Raw genomic sequence first — 19,769 nt, 5'->3', positions numbered from 1 at the left:
ATACCTCCATGACAGGATACACCTCCTAGGGTTGTGGTGAGGATTAAATGAGATCATGTGCCCTTGGAACGATGCCTGGTACGAGATGCCTGGCATGTTGTGAGCCATCATAAGTGACAACTGTTGTTATTCTTATCTCTTCCTTGCTCTCTTCCCACCTCCCTTTCATTCCTAACCTCTCCTTAAGCTTCTCTTCCCACGGCCTCCATGAAACAGACCCTCGTCTTATTTGGCATGTCTCCCTCCCCTTTCCTCCTGTGTCCATTCAGATGGTGAGCACATCCAACGCCTCCCAGACAGTCACCTTGGTGTACGTGGTGGCCAACCGAAGCTCCTTCCTCAACGGCACCGTGGCCAGCAGCCTCCTCCGCCAGCTCTCCGCTGAGCTGGTGGGGTTCTACCTCACCTACCCGCCGCTCACCATCGCGGAACGTGAGTATGTTCGAGCTGTGTTTGAGTCCCTGTAGGACTCTACCGTCTTCTCCGGGAACTTGTCCACTTAGCAAGCCTCCATGGTGCCATGTGCTAACTCTTTTGTCATAAAATCACAACTGTAATATGTGACTGAAGGGGGTTGAATTGATGAAAACGTCACTGCATGTTGTAAAAAGCACTGGCTAGGTGCTTTTACCCTTCACTTGTCTTGTATCTCATTTAATCCTCACAACTACCCTCTATGGTAGGTGCAAAATTAGCGCCATTTTGCAGAAATGGGAAAATTGAAACTCCAAGAGGTTTAACTCCAAGATGCCTACTCTGACATAGCTGGTGAGACATCAAACCTGGGGCTTGAACCAAGCAGTCTGTCTTCTTAGCTTATAACATTGCCCGGTAGAGCGTCTGTCTGTCCTCATGGCAATCTTGGTTGCTAGGGTTTCCCCCACTTCTGCCATCACCAAAAATTCCCAGGCCTTCAGCCCTTGCCTGGGCTATAGATATTATAATGCAGCTCACGTGCAGTCAGCATCGTGGCTTCACTTGATGAAGTCCCCATAGGCTTGTGGCCTCCTCTTTCTCTAGCGCTTCAGTTGCATAATCCTCATTATCATGCAGCAGGCATAGACTTCGAAGATGCAGCCTACATTTTGTACCCAAACACTTACTCAGTAGCCAAAGGAAGTATAGATCCCTGCTCTTAAATTTAATTGTTGATACATACTCAAGGTCACTGGGTAAGTGTATTTTTTTAAACATGTATTAGCAAAGTTGTTTTCATTTCCCTCTATGGTTCCTTTTTATATTGTAAATAAGTGAGATAATGTGCTAATGTACTTATTAGCACAAAGTAGCCACTCAGACTTTATAAAAAAATGTTAGTTTAGTGGCAAGCTTTTGTGAATTTCCATGTACTCAGAAAAGATGACTCTGGATTTTATGGAAAAGATAATGTCATAAAAGATGGCATTATGTCACCTGGTAGCATGTGAAGGATTTATTTTCTTTGATCATCTTGATAGTCTAAGAAGAATAATAATAACACAACTGTGATTTACTGAGTACTTATTATGTGCCAAATAATGTGCTAAACTCTGATGGTCACCACACTATAAAGAAATGGGACCATTGCTTGCAAGCATTTAGCTACTAAACTTAGTCTTTGGAAAGATCCATTCAAGAAATAATTATTCCTAAAAATATGTTATGATGGGTAATTTTTTTAAAAAGAAGGCTATAGTTGACAGGTTCTCGTTGAAGGTCTTGACAGTAAAATTGTTTTGCCTTAAGAAGGTTTGGATGGAAAAGCTGAAAGCAGACACCCAAAAGCCTTAGAAAACTCTTCTGAAAGTTAGCCCTTTACTGAGTATTTTAGTTTTCTGAAAAGCAAGTTTCAGGCTGTATGTCCTAGAGTTCCCAAGAATTATAGAGCAGGATTTAGCTGCTTGGTATTTTGTCAACTGTGGCTATTTCCCTGAACGAAATCTATATATAAAACTTGTGAAAGTAATTTGGTGTGTTTCTTGTTTGTTTTAGCGCTGGAATACCCCAACCTTGATATATCAGAAACGACGAGAGACTACTGGGTAATTACAGGTAATCTCTTCTTTCTTTGCTCCTTTCACCCTATCAGGTTGGTTTATTTTTAAAAGCTTGCTTGCCTTTCAGTGATAGAATTGGCATCTTTTCTTGGATTCTGCCTTATAAGCCAAGGAGTTCCTTCCATAGGACCAGAAATGGAGTAAACTGAGATAAGAACCTGGGCTCTGTGACAACCTAGAGGGGGTCAGCTGGGGTGGGAGGTGGGAGAGAGGCTGAAGAGGGAGTGGACATGTATATACCTATGGCTGATCCATGTTGAGGCAGAAACCAACACAATGTTGTAATTATCCTTCAATTAAAAATTAAAAAAAAAAAGACATCACACTGAAGATGGGTGTTAAATAATCAGTTCAAAACAGCTACCTTGAAAGTCCTAGTCTGGAGCCTTCTTCTTGCAAAACATGCATCCATCAGAAGGAAGAGCATTAAGCTGTGGAGGGCTGGGGCATGTCCATGCGAATGGTTGTCTATTTGTTTAAAGATCGTAGGCCTTTCTGCACTGCCCTACAAAACCCAGTGGAAGTCAGAGGAATGCCAGGCATGCACTTTTCTCTCTCCCTGGGCACACCCACACTGATCCTGTTGAAACCCAGCGTGTCCTGACAGTGAAGGCGGACGGAAGTAGAAGGGTGTTTGGGTGGCATTTTCCTTGACATTTTCTAGCTGAGATTTATGAAACAGCAAAAAAAAGTTCTTGTTTGTGTTTTTCAAAAGCCAGACAGTAGCTCTGAAAATTAGAGAAGCAAGGATTAGAAGCAGAGAACAGAAGCTTGTAGGAGGCAGAGTGACTAGCTGGGTCATTAAGGGTGGTGCCGAAAGCTCAGCTTCTCTGTTCACTGGTGCCAAATTGAATCTCAGAGGCAGTTTGGAGTGAAGTAGAAATGGATAGCTTCATTGCTTTGCTAGCAGGGGATACCGCAAGCTCCTGCCTCAAAAAACTACATGTCCCAACCTGGGAGGATTTGATGAGGGGTTTTATAGCAATAGTTCAAGGTAGGGTTTTATAGCAATAGTTCAAGGTAGGGTTGCTGAAAAGATTAAGGTGTGTGTAGGGTCTCCAGGTGGTGCTGGTGGTAAAGAACCTGCCTGCCAATGCAGGTAGATGTAAGAGACGTGGGTTCAATCTCTGGGTTAGGAAGATCCCCTGGAGGAGGGCATGGCAACCCCCTCCAGTATTCTTGCCTGGGGAATCCATGGACAGAGGAACCTGGAGGGCTACAGTCCATAGGGTTGCAAGGAGTTGGACGTGACTGAAGCGACTTAGCACGCCCGGGGTCTCAGGTGGTTGGTCTCCTATTCTTGACGCACTTCTCTGGTCCCTGTAAATCTTGCCTCACGTGGTTTTGTGGCAGCTCTCTCCTTCATTAGCAGCTGTTCTGGATCTGCCCTTTGGAACTTGGGGAAGGTTACAGTGGCTGGAGTCTTGCCTACAAGAAATGGGGACAGAAAGGCTTCCATGCCCAGGAGCCCCAAAGGGTCCTCCTCGGTTTCAAGGGGAGGGACAGGAAGGTGTTGGTCTGCTAGAGCTGCTACCCTAGGCTGGGGAGTGAGGGTGGGGGCTTCAACCACAGGAATTTATTTTCTCATAACTCAAGAGGCTGGAGGTCTAATATCAAGGTGTCAGCAGGGTTGTTTGCTTCTGAGGTTCTCTCTCCCTGGCTTGGAAAACATCCACCTTCCCTCTGTGCAGGTCTGTGTCTTAATTTCCTCTTCTTACAAGGATACCAGTCATTTAGGACTAGGCGCCACCCTAATGACCTCATTGTATCTTAATTGCCCTATCCCAAACAGTCACATTCTGAGGTCCTGGGGGATAAAACATCATCAGATGGGGTGTGGGGGAAACAACTCCGCCCATAACAAAGAGGGAGCAAGATTTTGCAAGTCCTGGAAGATGAGCCTGGACAAGCAGGCCCTCCCCAGCCTCCCTCTTCCCTTCCCTGTCTCTCCCTCCCTTGCGGTCCCAAACAAGCAGTAAGTGGGTGCTGGCTGGAATACTAACTAGGAGCTCGGTGAAGCCTGCTCAAGACCTCTCCTAAACTGCAGAAAATTGTGTTTCTTTCTGCCCTGCAAGGCCATGGATTTGCAGAGATTATTTTACCTGCGAAGAAAGCCAACAAAAGAAATGTGTTTACAAAGGAAAACAGCAGCGACCCACCAGAGCTTATGCCCAAGAGAGACAGTGCTAACCCAGCAACACATTTTTGAAGCCAGCAGGTTATGTAACACTTATAAAATCATGTTTCCTGCCCAAGGAATGCTTTTTTTTAAACTTGCAGATACATACCCCCCCTTCTCTAACTTTAATATTGACGTTTGATGGTAAGACACCCTGTCCTTGTCAACCTCTTGTTTTGTCCTTTCCTCAGGTACCTCTGTCTGAGTGACACGTGCTTAATAAAAGGCTCCATACATGGTCTTGTTTTCAGGATTCTCTTGTGACTTGACTGGACATCCCTCACTTGTTATCACTGGTGCTGCTGTTGGTAATCAGCATACACAATGACCCCCCACCCAACCCATCTCAACACTGTGTTCGGGGCTCATTGGACCAGTTGATTTCTACTTGAGGGGCAGGGAGAGAGGGGAAGAGTTTCAGGTTTCAGGAGGACCCTCCTGCCTTCCCTTTGGCCCATGACCACTTTCTAGACCTGTGGGCAGTCACCACCAACTTTTACCGTCATTTCTAGAAGGGGTAGGAGATTGGGAACGGAGAGATGAAGATAGCTTTGTTCAACCCATTCCCCAGGCCAGGAGCCTGAGGCCACTGGGCTTCTCAGGAGAAAGGAGAGGAGCTGTAGTCCTGGAACACAGCTCTGTGTTTTCCAGGCAATTCCTTCCTCTGCTGAGGACCTGTCTAGCGAAGCAGGAGGTGCCTTTGAGCAACAACAGCTACTGCTTGTGGGCATCCTCTCAAGGGCTTTATGGCACTATGCTAGAAGCAGTTTTCTTTTATAAAGTATTCTGTTCTTCATGATATGGTCAGGAGTAGCTTATGATAACCGTGTTTTCAGATGAGGAACTGGGCCCAGAGGAACTTGCCCAAGAACACTCAGTCGGGGGGCATCAGGATTCAAACCCAGGCTCCCGGCTCCAGCCCCCAGCTCTTATCCAGCTGGAAGACTGTCCTTAGGAAGGACACATCGTCTTTGCAGACAGAGCCACGAGGCACGTGGGAGCTGCCCAGCTGTTGATTCCGTAGAACTCTGTGGCAGGTTCCCGTAACTTCCTGCACTTCCCTGGAGGCATTTTTTTTCTCTCAATTTTTAAAATTGTGGTAAAATACACATAACATGTGATTTATCGTTTTAACCTTTTAAAAAATTATTTTCTATTGGAGTATAATTGCTTTACGATGTTGTGTTAGTTTCTGTTATACATCAAAGTGGATCATTTATATGTATACATATATTCCCTCCCTCTTGGACCTCTCTCCCACCACCACACTCTGATCCCTCAGCTTCAGGTTGTTACAGAGCGCCGAGCTGAGCTCCCTGTGCTATATAGCAGCTTCTACTAGCTAGCTATTTTATACATGGTAGTGTATATATGGGAGAAGGCGATGGTACCCCACTCCAGTACTCTTGCCTGGAAAATCCCATGGATGGAGGAGCCTGGTAGGCTGCAGTCCATGGGGTCGCTAAGAGTCGGACGCAACTGAGCGACTTCACTTTCACTTTTCACTTTCATGCATTGGAGAAGGAAGTGGCAACCCACTCCAGTGTTCTTACCTGGAGAATCTCAGGGATGGGGGAGCCTGGTGGGCTGCTGTCTATGGGGTTGCACAGAGTCGGACACGACTGAAGCGACTTAGCAGCGACAGCAGCAGCAGTGTATATATGTCAAAGCTACTCTCCCAATTTGTCCCACCCTCTTCTTCCCCCCAGGCGTCTGCGAGTCTGTTCTCTACATCTGCGTCTCTATTCCTGCCCTGGGACTAGGTTCATTGGTACCATTTTTCTAAGTGTACAACACAGCAGCATTAAGTACGTTCACAGAATTGTGCAGCCATCACCACTGTCTATTTCCGAAACGGTTTGTCACCTGGAGGCTTTGACTCTTCTCTTCTTTGATGTCTGCCCTTTCTGCATCACCACTGGGATGTCTCTAAAGTAACTCATGGTGACACCCCTCAACCGTCCTGCATTCGCTCTCTCACCCTTGTCCCCTGGTCAGGAGAGGCCAGCATAGGAGTAATCCTGCAGCAGTTGGCGCTGTCGTTTTATGGGAGGCGTATCTTTGAACTTGAAAGAACACGAGCTCTCCTCCTGGGGTCAGGAGGTGGGTCAGCCCTTCCTCAGCCTGACAGCTGTGCGAGGAGGGCTTGGAGGGGCCTTTCTGGGACCCACCACCGTGGGAGGCACAGGAATGTTTGCAGGAGTTTGTTTGCAGGAATTCTGCTGAGCTGGGAGTCCCTCATGAGAGCCCTGGGGAGGAAAGCTGCTTTATGCCTTTCATGGAGATTTTTTTTAGGATTTGTGGTTTCAAAGAAATAACTTCTGAAACTCAGCTGTGGGTTTCACTTTTCTCATGGTCAGTTTCGACATCGCTGTCTGTATCTCATTGTCATCTGTGCCTTGTTCTGGCCCTGTTAGAATGCCATCATAGTAACAATATGGCCTTTATATCCAGGCTCTTTTCAGATCCCAGTAGACAGGGTGGTATTAATGGTCCTTGGCTGGAGTGTAGTAGAACAAACTCTGCTAAATGAAAAATCTTGTATTACATCCCCAGCCCGTGTAAGTTTTGGTCTAAGAAGATGAGAATTGCTTTTAGCATTTTTATTTTCAGGGATGACTGTGTTTGGAGGGAGTGTTTTAGGTGTTTGGGGAGAAGTGTGCTTCTTCCCAAGGGACTTGGAAGAAGGGCTGGCTTGGGGAATAGACAGCATAAAGGCAGTCGCCCCCATAGTAAGTGACTGCAGCAGTTCTAGGATGGTCCTGGCGTTCATTAAAATCCTCCTCCAGGCACCAGCCATAGCCTGGAATTCCGTATCAGTGCTTTACTTACTGATTACAGATACTCCGGGTGTGGATAAAGTCCAGAAGTGGAGGAAGGGTAGAAAGAGAGGGTTTCATTTACCTTCCACACAGGAGGCTCTGTGCTACACTGCTATATACATCTCATCTCAACCTTAAAGCCCACTAGAAATATATTTGCTTTGATGTAGCCTTTCTTATTCCATTTTACAAAGAAGGACTTGGACTCTGAGAGGGCCAGTGGTTTGCCCAAAGTCCCCCAGCTGGCAAGTGCCAGTGCTGAGAGAGCCCACTCCTTTGATCACACGATCCTGCTCTCAAGTCAGGAGACCCTGGGACCCTGGGCAACTTTAGGAGTGAGCCCTGAAAGGTCCCCACTGACGAGGGAGGGGATGACAACACAGCAGGGTGGCTTACCCACATGGAAGGGGCTGAGTAGCAGGATGGAGCTTAGATCCTTCAGCAAAGCTGTTGGAAAGAAGAGTAGAATTAGGGTAGCACTGAACCAGGAACCACCAAGAAATCCAATCAGCTGTTCTGCAGCAATGCTGTGTTCCCATACAGACTCTGACTGAACAGACTATCTTAAAAAGGTTGGGACCTAGTACAACAAGTTTGGGTCATTACGCCTGTCCCAGTTTGTGAAGGCAGGGTTCCAGGGGTTTGGGCTTAAGCCCCGGCTTTGCTGATTACTAGCTGTGTGAACTTAGACAAGTCACATAGCTCTTCAGCGTCTCAAACAAGCGGATAGTGATTCCTAAGCCCTGGGGCGTCGAGAGGGAAGGATGGCCAGACCCTAACAGGGGTTCAGGCCCACGGCCCTTACAGCTGGTGCAGGCCCGGCCCTGGTGGCCGTGGCTTCTGAGTCAGCAGTGAGCCTCTCCCCTGACAGCGCCTCTGTCTTCTGTGTCCAGTGCTGCAGGGCGTGGACAATTCCCTGGTGGGCCTGCACAACCAGAGCTTCGCCCGGGTCATGGAGCAGCGCCTGGCCCAGCTGTTCATGATGTCCCAGCAGCAAGGCCGGCGGTTTAAACGGGCCACCACTCTGGGAAGCTACACCGTACAGGTGGGTGCGTGCAAAGCCTATAAGAAAGGTATGGAAACGTGCTTCCTGAGCTGAGGTAGATTGTGCTGCTTGCCGAGGTGCGTGCACACCACAAGCTGATGAGGCCGGTTAATCCACACTGCTCTTACTTTTGTGGGGTTGGTGGTCATAATCATTGACATTGTGAAGGAGGGTGAGAGCTGCTCTCCCGACTGTCTCACTCTGGATTGCAGGGGGAAGCAGGTCTCAGAAGACATGCTGCCCACACGTGCATATTTATTCAACAAAGCATTATTAGTAAGTGTCAGCTCCCCCGCAACCTGCTCCGGAGGCTGGATGAGGTCCCAGCTTTCAGGCCTCTCAGCACCATGGCTGTGATCAGCAGAAACACTCATCAGCCTTCCAAAAGTGGGGTTCTGTTGGCCTTGTCGTGTCTGTTTCAACAAACAGAGCCCTCTCCATTTATAAGGGACACTTGACCACACTGAGATTTAGGGGAATACACTATAGCAGACACTGCTGGGGCCCTGCCCATACTTGCTTACCATTTCTATGAAGGCTGGTAGACTTCCAGCATCATTTTATTCAAGGGCTGCTCTTGAGATGCCAGAACCCACTTTACCCAGTCATGGCTGGCTGGAAGTACTTGGGACTTCACTGGCAGTGGGGGTATAAATACCACAGCTCTTTGGTTTCTTGGCTGGGGGAATTCTGAAAAGTGTGCTTTAGGATCACCAGCAGAGCTTTCCCACAGAATTAAGCTTTGGTTTCCCACCGTGGTGACTCACTTCCTAATGCACCCCTTGTCAGCTCATTTCCGACCTCCCACCACTCCATCAGTTCTCTGCACCTCTTCAATAAATGACAAGCATTCAGCTCTTCTCAGAGTCTACTTCAGAGGGAACCCAACAGAGATACCATCCTGAGGGTAGAGGCTCTGAGCCACTCTAGATTCTTTATCCAGTTCAAGCAAGAGTGGGACTGTCTCCAGCATATTCTAACCAATCCACGTATCTTGAGTACCACTACTTCTACCCAATGAGAATCCATTTCCAACATTTGTTATGCTAATCAAAGCTCTGTGGGGCAAGGTATCAAGTTATAGAAGCACTTCTGGCAGGCATTTCTAGAGAGTGGGCTTCTTCTATGGCATTTAGCCAACTGCCCCTGGGGTGTGAACTCCTGATTGGTGACTGACCACATCTAGGGTATAACTTAACCCAAACACACATGCATGGTATTGCATTGTCTAAGAGAACACTTTAAAGGAAATTACAGACATTACCATAGTCTGTCTGCAGATCATGTCCCCAGGCAATCTTGGAAGTACAAGCAACCCATCTTTTGGAACAAAGTTTCCTACATCAGTCAACATCCCACCCCTTAGGGAGACTCCAGGTACCCCATTCGCAGTTGGTATATTTGGCCTCTTGTCCTATTGAACGTTGCTTCGGTTCTAAAAGTCTTTGGGGTCTAAGACAGCCTCGTGATGAGGTAAAGCGGTCATTAATTTCATGTGCCAGGTTTGTGGGGGTCCATGTGAGCCCTATAATTCACATTTCTCCAAGTAACAGAAAGGAAGTCTCTGGGATTCAGACAGTTGAAATGGAGTTTGCCTTAACTGAAGTGGGAGAAAGAATCCCCCTACACTCATGATTATTTGTTAACCTAAGAAACGCAACACATTCTAAGTGCCTAAAAGAGCCCAGCAAGGTGTTTTTTCCTCTTTTTTCCTGAGTATTCAGTGTGTGTGACCCCTTTTGTTACCTGGAAAACCTGAGTGAAGTAACTAGGGATTTATTTCTGCAAATCTCCAATTTCCCAAGGGTGTAGATCACCTTCCAACATCATCCTTGGAGGAATTTGCTAGGAAGAATCTGCTGTTAAATTGAAATTGAGCGAAGTTATTAGTTGCTTGAATGTTCATTCATCTCATACCTGGTTATATTAATGCTCTCCCTACCTCCTCTCCCACTGGGGACAGAAATAACACCCCCAGTTTCCCAAATAAAATTCACTCTGTAGAGCTTGCATCATCCGTCATGCAGAGAAGCCTTTCATCTGGGCTCAGATCATTTTTAAAGATGAGCCACCTTCATGAATATGGAAATTTAAATGTCTAGAATCTAAAGATATTTCTCTAGTGGATATATTTGAAAAAGTGAGTCCAAAGAAGACATACATAGGACCAGTAAGCATTTTTAATTGTGTAACTCTATTTGTCATCGAAGTAATGCAAGTTCTAACGACCACAAGATGCCCTTTTCACCTACTAAAAGTGAGTGAATTGGTACTATCCAGTGTTGATGGGGATGCAGTGAAGTGGGCACCCTCAAACTCAGTAAATGGGAGAACATGTGAGTGATTTAGACAAGAACCTTTTAGATGGTCACAACCTCACCCCTAGAAATTCCTTTCGAGAAGATAAAGGTGAACACAAAGATAAAGAGGTGAGAGCACTGTTTCTCAGAATGTCCGGAAAATGCTTTTATAAGGTGCCCATCTGACCAGGTCAGTTTGGGCAAGGCTGCATCCTCTAGAGCATTCTTAAAGATTCCAAAGGTATATTAACATACAAAGACTCTCAAAAGACCTGCAAGTAATCTCCTTGCCTTTCTGCAATATGCTGGTTTCTCAATGTAAGTACCATCAGGAAGATCCCCTGGAGAAGGAAATGGCAATCCACTCCAGCACTCTTGCCTGGAAACCCCCATGGATGGAGGAGCCTGATAGGCTACAGTCCATGGGGTCGCAAAGTCGGACATGATTGAGCAACTTCACTTTCACTTTCAAGACCCTTGTTTATAATAATATCTACATTTCCCTGACATTTTATTATGACCATTTGTAAACTCACAGAAAAGTTCCAAAAATTATGATGTAAACACACATATACTCAACATCTCGGTTCTACCATTAACTGTGTATGACGTTACCATTTTATATTTGATAACATATATCATTTCCATACCATGAATCAGTTTGGACTGTTCTAAAACCTCATATAAATGAAATCCTACAGTAGACTCCCTTTTGTGTAGTCTTTTGACTCTGGAGTGTTTTTGAGATTCATCCATGTTGTTCTTTTATTCAGTAGTTTATTGCTTTTTATTGCTGAGTAACATTCCCTTTTATGAACTATACTACAGGTTGTTTATCCAAGCATTGTTTATCCATGCTTCTGTTGATGGACACCTGGGCTTTTCCCAATTTTTAGCTACAATAAGCAAAACTTCTCTGAACCCTCTTCTGCAAGACTTTCTTTGGACATGCGCTTTCATTTCTCTTGGGTATGCAGGAGTGGTTCACAGGGTTGGTGTATACGAATTCTGTGAGAAACCACCAGACCTTTCCCCAGAGTGTACTGTCTGATGCTCCCACCAACCGGATATGGAGTTACCCCAAGTCTTCATTGACACAGGGTTGTCAGCCCTTCTTATTTTAGTCATTCTGGTGGTTGATAGTGATGCCTTATGGGTTTTAGTTTAATTTCCTCATTGAGCATCTAAAAAAACATGCTTATTGGCTCCTCAGATATCTTTCTTTGTGAAATGTCTGGTCAGATTATTTTAAAAGCCATTTTTTATTGGATTGTAGTAATATTTATTTTTAATTGTTATTTGTAGCATACATACTCAGGAGCATAAAAATATGCAGAGTTTAAAGAACACTAATAAAAAAAGAACCCACAACCCAAAGAGAATTACTGTCACCTTACCCCAGAAGCTTTCTCTGTGTCTTTTCTGATTATACCTACTTGCTTCCTTTCTACCAGCGTTGAATGTGCTTCTGGATTTTGTATTAAATCATGCCTGTGTTTTCTGTATAGATTTTACCATTCTCATGTGTATCCGTAAGCAGTGCATCATCTGGTTTTGTTTGTTTTTGAACTTCATATTCTGTAATTTGTCTCTTTTGCTCCATATCAGGCTTTGTATTCACCCATATTGGATCAAAGAGCCACAGTTCTACTACTCTATAATATTTAATTGTGCAACAGTACTATAATTCATTTATCCACCCTACTGTTAGAGACTTCTGAATTTTTGTATTGTTTTTTTTAGCTATTATGAGCAATGCTGCTATGAACATTTTTGTTACCTCTTTTGATATCCTGTGAAACTCATAATCTGTCAGATACACTTTGGGAAATACTTACATGATGCCATATTTATCAATGGTGAATTATGCTAGTGAAAACTTGATAACAACCTAAATGTCCACAAATGAAGGTTTAGTGAAGTTTATGACACATGCACACAGTAGAACATTATGTAGGTATTAAAATTTATGTTTTATGTGTGATTATCAATTGTTAGTTACAATACTGAAAAATGAGTAACAATCTAGGTGTTTAACAATAAAGAATTGGTAAGTAAGTTTACGAGGTATGCCTTGGAATGCCATGTAGAAACTAACGTTTATGCTTTTATTATAATTAAGCCCCTATGGATGCAAGTAAAAATGGCAATATATAATATTATACAGGAAATATGATAAATAATTTTGTAAAATGATAAATGAAAAAAAATAGTAGCAAATACTCTAAAATGATGATAGTAATTAGCTTGTGGAGGGGGTTACAGGTTGTTTTTATTTTATTTCATTTCTCGATGCTTTTCTGTATTTTCAAATTCTCCGTAGGGCAGTGAGAAAAAGCAACAAAGGTTATTTTAGAAAAAGAACTTTGAGTCTCCAAACCCTGCTCTTATCAGAGACCTTTTTGATTGTAGACCTAGAAGTTCATTTTTTTTCCCCTTCTCTGGCAATTGCAGGAATTTGAAATCAGAAATCTTGTTTGAGCATAACTTAACATGCCCTGAATTCATGTGGAGGCCTATTTTCAAATGAGGCCAGAGCTCTCTGGAGGCTGGAAGACTTGACCACTTTAGCGTTTCTTCTCCGTCTCAAACTGTTCTTCCCAGATGTTTGTATTTTCAAGACTGTTTTCTCCTCCCTGCCTTCCTCTTCCAGCAATAGTAGGGTTCCTTGAGACATCGGTGTTAGGGAGGTATGTGAAGGTTGATGCCTTAAATATATGTTATGGGTCCACTCAGCTGGAGAAGGCTTCACAGTCAGGAGCGAGCCTGCTGATCATGTGAGTAATTGCAGAGTTGATGCACAATGCCCTGTAAACAAAGCCTATCTTTTTCTGAAAGATGGTAAAGATGCAGCGGGTGCCAGGACCCAAAGACCCCGCGGAGCTGACTTACTACACCCTGTACAATGGGAAACCTTTGCTGGGGACTGCAGCTGCCAAGATCCTGAGCACCATTGACTCCCAAAGGATGGCCTTGACTCTGCATCATGTTGTTCTTCTGCAAGCTGACCGTAAGGGGACAGTCTTTCTATTCAATATTTTTAACATCAGTAAATATTTCCTGTTCATCCAAGTGAGTCCCTAAACTCATGTTAGTAGACCCAGAGCTAAAAATATTTCTATTCTGGAAGGTTCTCAGACCAACCAGCTGTTTCCTGTATTGTTTAAAGCAATAGGATTTGAGTGAAAGTGAAAGTCGCTCAGTTGTGTCCGACTCTTTGTGACTCCATGGACTATACAGTCCATGAAATTCTCTAGGCCAGAATACTGGAGTGGGTAGCCTTTCCCTTCTCCAGGGGATCTCCCGAACCCAGGGATCAAACCCAGGTCTCCTGCATTGCAGGCAGATTCTTTACCAATGGAGCTCTCAGGGAAGCCCTGATATGAGGTAGCTATCAGGTTTTGGGTAAGGGATGTGTTTTGGATACTAGGGTGATGGTAATACTGCTTTGCCCCAGGTCCTACCCACTCTTCCTCCTCAGTAGAGTCTTGTGAACAGCTAGAAAAATCACCACTGCTGAGATTGTATTTGTCTGCTGGGGAATTAAAGGTAATTTGATTCAGTAAACTTTCCAGAGTCCTACATGAACTGTGCTGGAGGACACAGAGAAGTGGGCAAGACTCGCTAAATCCCTGCCTTTAAGGCAGAGAAGGTGTTGATGCAGATATAAAGGTGTAGAATGCAGAGATGCTTCGAGGAGACAACGTGATCGATACAGGGCTCAACAGAGGGACAGATTGCTCTCAAGGGGTATCTGGGAAGGATTAATAGAGAAAGGGTATGAAACATAATAACTGCCTCTTTGAGGGCCCTCCCCATGGCAGCTGCTATGCTTGTTGCTTTACACTAATTTTTCTCTATTTCTCTGGGGCAACTTTATTCAGCCCCCAGTTACAGATGAAGAAACCTAGGCTAAGACAGGTTTGGATATATACTAACTTGCTCCATATCACAGAATTAGTACTTGACATGATATTAACTCCAAGACAGGAATCTGAATCTGAGTTCCAAAGTGTGTTCCTAACTGTATTACACGCTATGAATCCAGCTGAGGGTGGGGAAGAGGGTATAGTCCAGAAAGAGGAAGAAGCAGGAGCAATAGAAGGGAAGTGAAAAGTACCAGCAGTGCTTGGAAAAAAGGAGTCAAGTTTCATGCAGTACCGAAGCATGAGGAGGAGATGATGGGGGTAGAAATGAGCATTGCTTAGGAGACTCAGGCCTTGCATGGCAAGGGAAGGGATTGTACAGTGATGAGATTGGTTCTGGGGAGCTATTGGAGACTTCTGTGCAGGGGAATAGTATCATTGAAAGTACCCATTAACTAGGGAGATTAATCTGTTGTCAGTGTTCAGGTTGAGAGAAGGCAGAACTAAAGAGGCTTTCTGATGGCCCAGGCATTAGGGACCCGAATAAGGGCTTCAGAGAAACCAGGGAATAGGTGAGGCAGGTGAGCAACTGTGTGGCAGAAACGTTAGATTCGGCAGCACGTGGAGCATGCTCTAGGCCTGGAAGGCCTAGCTTGATCTCCTAGTTGGTGTCCACACTCCTTAGGAACCTGACACCTGGCTCATTGTTTTCCTCTCCTCATCTTCTGCCTTCATCCACGGTGGGTGTGGCTTCCATGGGGATGATCCAGCCCGTGTGTTGTTATGGCCCTCACTTCTGCTCAGCCAGCACATCCTCATAGACACACCTTTGCGTAGAAATGATGATCACCCTCTACAGTCTTGCCTTTAAAATGTTTTTAACTCAGATTCTCTTCCTCTGCACCTCTGTCCTTCCCTCCCTGTGGGCTCCGTCCCATCTCTGGTCAGGTCAATGACCTAATCAGTTCTGCTATATCCTCTTCATGTGTGTGTCCCCAGGCTCCATCCTCAGCTCTTTATCCATCTCTCCAGGTGGAGAGTGAATTGTAGAGGGTAGGAGTGAAAACCACTGCAGGTGTCCAGGTGAGAGAGGAATGTGTCAGAGGTAGAGACTCAGAGAAGATATTTTACATATTTTTGCAGACAGAACAAGTGCGACAAGATAATGGATTGGGTATGAGTAGGAGAAGGTGAGGGCCAAAAGACTCAAGGTTGACTCCGAGGTGTTTGCTTGAGCACTGACTTTGGTGTCACTTGTTGAGATGCAGAAGGTACAGAGAGGAGGTGGTTCGGTGGGGCAGTGGTGGGGATGGGCAGATGGAATTGAGAGTTTGGTTTTGAACATGTTAGTTTATACATGCAAGTAGAGATCAGGAAATACTAACTTGGGAGGAGTCATCAACACAGATAACATTTAGAGTTAAGGGAGTTCATGAGATTAACCAGACTCAGCACGATTTAGAACTAAAGAGAAGAGGGTGAAAATTAAGGCCTGGGGAAGTTACATGAGGGAAGAACTGGAGCCAGCAAAGGACCCTGAGAAGGAGCATCCAGGGAGATGGAGGAAACCCAGGAGGAGGTAGGGTCCAGAAACAGGCAAAGAAAGTGAATGTCTTAGAAGGAGTTGAGCTGTTGCATCAGCTTCTGTTCTTAAGAGGCAGAGACTGGAAGGACGGAGATGAAGTGGCCTTGCTAAACTGGAGCTTGGTGGAAAGCTTGGCAGGAGGAGTTCCCAGGAATAGGTAGTGGAGACAGAGTAGCTGGAGCGGGCCCAGGAGACAGTGGAGGTGGGGAAGCAAGGACAGCAAAGGGAGAAGATTAATGAGGCCACATGAAAGAGAGTGGGTACATTTGAGTAGTAAGACTGTAATAGAGAGGGAGAAACTGACAATGCAGAAGAGAGACAAGCCTTGCAGGAATAAAGCCCACACATGGACAAGGGGGCGGCACAAGTGGAGGGTCAGACTCAGCGAGGAGCGGGGATGGCCCAGCCTTTGGCAGCAGGAAGGCAAACGGAGCAGGGGTGTGGGTGTCAGTCACATGGTACATTTGGTACTGGAAGCCTGAGGAATCTCTGTGGTTGTTTCTGCTCTCTTGGGTCATAATGAAGTGAAGGAGGCAGCTGAGCTTAGGATTGTGGGGCAGGGCACATTTGAGCCTGGGTGCGGTGGTACACACTGCGAATCAGCAAACTGATTAGAGAAACACCATAAGAGAGGAAGGCTCCCCACCTCCCAGCTCCTTATTGCTATGTTCAGACCATTTCTTCTATTCTGGAAAAATGCTAGATGCTTCAAAGTTGCCCCCTCCTTATTGCAGTCACCTCTAGACCCCAAGCTGACCCCCACTGTCCTTTGAAGTTTTTTTTTAACATTAATTTACTTACTTTTGGCTACCCTCGGTCTTTGTTGCTGTGTACGGGCTACTCTCTAGCTGTGGTGCACGGGCTTCTCATTTCAGTGGCTTTTCTTATTTCAGGGCACAGGCACTAGAGTGCAGGCTCAGTGGTTATGGTGTGCAGGCGTAGTTGCCCTATGGCATGTGAAATCTTCCCAGACCAGGGATTGAACCTGCATCCCCTGCATTGGGAGGCAGACTCCCAATCACTGAACAACCAGGGAAGTCCATCCTTTAGAGATTTTTACCTGGTTCATTGTCTCCTCTTCTTCACCACTTCTCCTGCCCCAACCCATCCTTTACTTTGAGATCAGTTCCTTGACCTCCTTACTTCTACTCCCGGCCTCATTGTACTTGGGAAGGGGCAGCAATGGGAGAGCTGGCCTTATTTAGACCGGGAGGTGAATGAAGTGTCAGGAGAAGAGGTTGAGGCTAAGGGGACTTTACTGATGGAAATGCATGGGGAACAGTGGAAGGTTTAAGAGCTTGGGCCAGAGACAGCAGTCACAGCAGTTAGAAGGTGCTTGGAGCCTTTTGGAAATGAGAGTCGAAGGATCATCTAGGGACCTTAGAGGCATGACTGCGGCTCAGAGAGACAGGATTTCAACTCTGTTCCACCTGCCTTCAGAGCTGCTAGCCTTCACCCTTACTTTTTTGTTTCCTTCAAATCCACTTGGCCCTCCCAGCTCCCTTCTAGAGTAATTCTCAAACTGTTTTTTCTTCTCCATTTCATCATTATCTCCTCTTGGACTTTGCATGTGCTTCCCAAATGACTCAGCTTCAGCTTCTGTGCCACTAATGTACTGTCTACATTGTAATTAGAGTCATTATAATAAACACAGGTTCTGATCGTACATTTACAACATTTAAAAAATATTTGGTGGCTCTTCACTGTTCACAAGAGTAAAATCCAAGCTTCTTAAAGTGGGCCTTCCAAGCCCTTCACAACAGGTGTGCAGCAACCATTCAGATCCCTTCACAGCCTGGTCTCCAGGCTTCTTTCCCAATCATACAGCCTACTCTTCTTTCCTTCAGACCCAGGGCTTCAGCCACACGGGAGGATTCATTCTTCACATTCCCTGTCCCTGACTGCTGAAGCGTGACCCCTTCCCCCAAGTTCCAAAGGCCTTCATTGCCCTTATCCCAGTGGCCAAATGAATTGTTTTCTTGCTTTCTTCCTCATGAGCTCTTTAAAAGCAGGTACCACATCTCATTCCTTTCTGAATATCCAGCCTCAGTTACTGCCTGGCTCTATTCTTGTGAAAGCCTAGGAGCCACCTTTGCTAAATGCCTTTGCCAGGCCATGAGTGAGGCATGTGGTTGGAAGACACCATAGCAGAACAGTTGAGAGCAGAGCCTTTGCAATAAGACAGGAGACAAATGAGTGACCCTCTTTGACCTACATTTTCCTCATCTGTAAAACGGAGAAATAAAAACACTGACCTGGGAGAACTACTAGGGGTTTAAATGAAATAATTATTGCATATAGAGGGTTTAGTATATCCCTGGGGCACCTATTAAACACATAATAAGTAGTAGCTGAATGTCTCATTTATCCATAAGGTGGAAGGACTCAAGGAGAGTCTATGAAGAAGCAAAGGTGATTTGAAGGTTAAGAGCCTATATAATTCAGAGTACAGGGTGCTGTTAATAAAATTAGAGAGGGAGTTGGGGAGGAGAAGCTCTTTTAGGAGGGAGAGTGTGATTTATTCACTTACGGCCATGATGAGTTTAGGTGATGGACTTTCTTTTGTTCTTTTTTTGGGGGGTAGGGCCCCCACCACATTGCATAGCATGTGGGATCTTAGTTCTGGTCAGGGTATAAACCCATGTCCCCTGTAAACCAGGGTTCGAACCCCAGTCCCCTGTAGTGGAAGCATGGAGTCTTAACCACTGGACTACGAGGGAAGTACCTAGGTGATGGACTATTAAAGGGTGCTGTGGGGGATATATAGGGCTGAAGTTAGGACAGTTGTTGGAAATCCTAGTCTGAATCCCAGGAGAGAGGCTAAAGTCAACACTATAGACTTTGAGAATGTTATAAATACAGAACAGAATTAAAATCCTGGAGAAATTCTGGTCCTGGAGGGAGTACAAAGCAGAAGACAGACCCTGGGAAATGCTTCCACCCAGATGAGGAACACACTAAGACCCATGAAGAAGAGGAGAAAGAGATGTTTTAAATCTCATTTTCTCCTGCTGCTGCTGCTAAATTGTATCAGTCGTGTCCGACTCTGTGCGATCCCATAGACGGCAGCCCACCAGGCTCCTCTGTCCCTGGGATTCTCCAGGCAAGAATTCTGGAGTGGGTTGCCATTTCCTTCTCCAGTTCATGAAAGTGAAAAGTGAAAGTGAAGTCACTCAGTCCTGTCCGATTCTTAGGACCCCATGGACTGCAGCCAACCAGGCTCCTCCGTCCATGGGATTCTCCAGGCAAGAGTACTGGAGTGGGGTGCCATTGCCTTCTCCGCATTTTCTCCTAATAGTTCTTAAATCAGCCTGCGATGTAAATCCATGCACTTTGAATGGAGAATCACGGTGTTGAACAGACACCTCCTTATCCCGTACTGTGCGTTCCAGTGTTTTCTAAATTGCTAGGTCTAGGGCCGATGTGCAGGGCTTCTCAGGTGGCACTAGTGATAAAGAACCCACCTGCCAATGCAGGAGATGGAAGAGATGCAGATTGGATCCCTGGGTCAGGAAGATGCCCTGGAGAGGGGCATGGAACCCACCCCAGTATTCTTGCCTGGAGAATCCCATGGACAAAGAGCCTGGTGGGCTATAGTCCATGGGGCTGCAAAGAGTTGGACACGACTGAAGTGACTTAGCATACACACAGCACAGGGCCAATGGGCAGTGCCCTACAGTGGAATGTGTGATGCCCGCTCTCCTCATGTCATCTCTGGGAAATGGGGCAGCAGTAACTTCTAAAGAAGTGGCTGCGTTCCCGATGGAGGTTTTCATCTGCTCTCTTTGCAGGGTCTGGAGTGAGGGGTCCCTCAGAGAGCTTATCCAGCCGATGGTGTAGGGACAGTTCTCCCCATACACAAGCAGACCAGGGCAGGAACTGGTTTCCCTTATGTGGCCGTCAGACATCGATCTCAAAAAATATCACTTAAAGAAA

General features: G+C 45.6%; 1 protein-coding gene across 1 annotated transcript in view; it reads left to right on the top strand.

Annotated features, from left to right (window-relative positions):
* The window catches only part of KIAA1549L (KIAA1549 like), a 128,983-nt gene that overhangs the window by 18,415 nt on the left and 90,799 nt on the right, over window positions 1-19,769 (top strand). Inside the window, exons 8-11 of the mRNA XM_070383083.1 lie at window positions 270-432; window positions 1,972-2,031; window positions 7,931-8,082; window positions 13,221-13,392. Of these exons, the coding sequence (XP_070239184.1) occupies window positions 270-432; window positions 1,972-2,031; window positions 7,931-8,082; window positions 13,221-13,392 (547 nt within the window). The remainder of the gene's footprint in view (window positions 1-269; window positions 433-1,971; window positions 2,032-7,930; window positions 8,083-13,220; window positions 13,393-19,769) is intronic.

This window comes from Bos mutus, chromosome 15 (genome assembly GCF_027580195.1).
Source record: "Bos mutus isolate GX-2022 chromosome 15, NWIPB_WYAK_1.1, whole genome shotgun sequence".
Classification (NCBI taxonomy): Eukaryota; Metazoa; Chordata; class Mammalia; order Artiodactyla; family Bovidae; genus Bos; species Bos mutus.
Note: the sequence above shows the minus strand (reverse complement) of the source record. Positions and strands in the feature narration are given on the sequence as shown.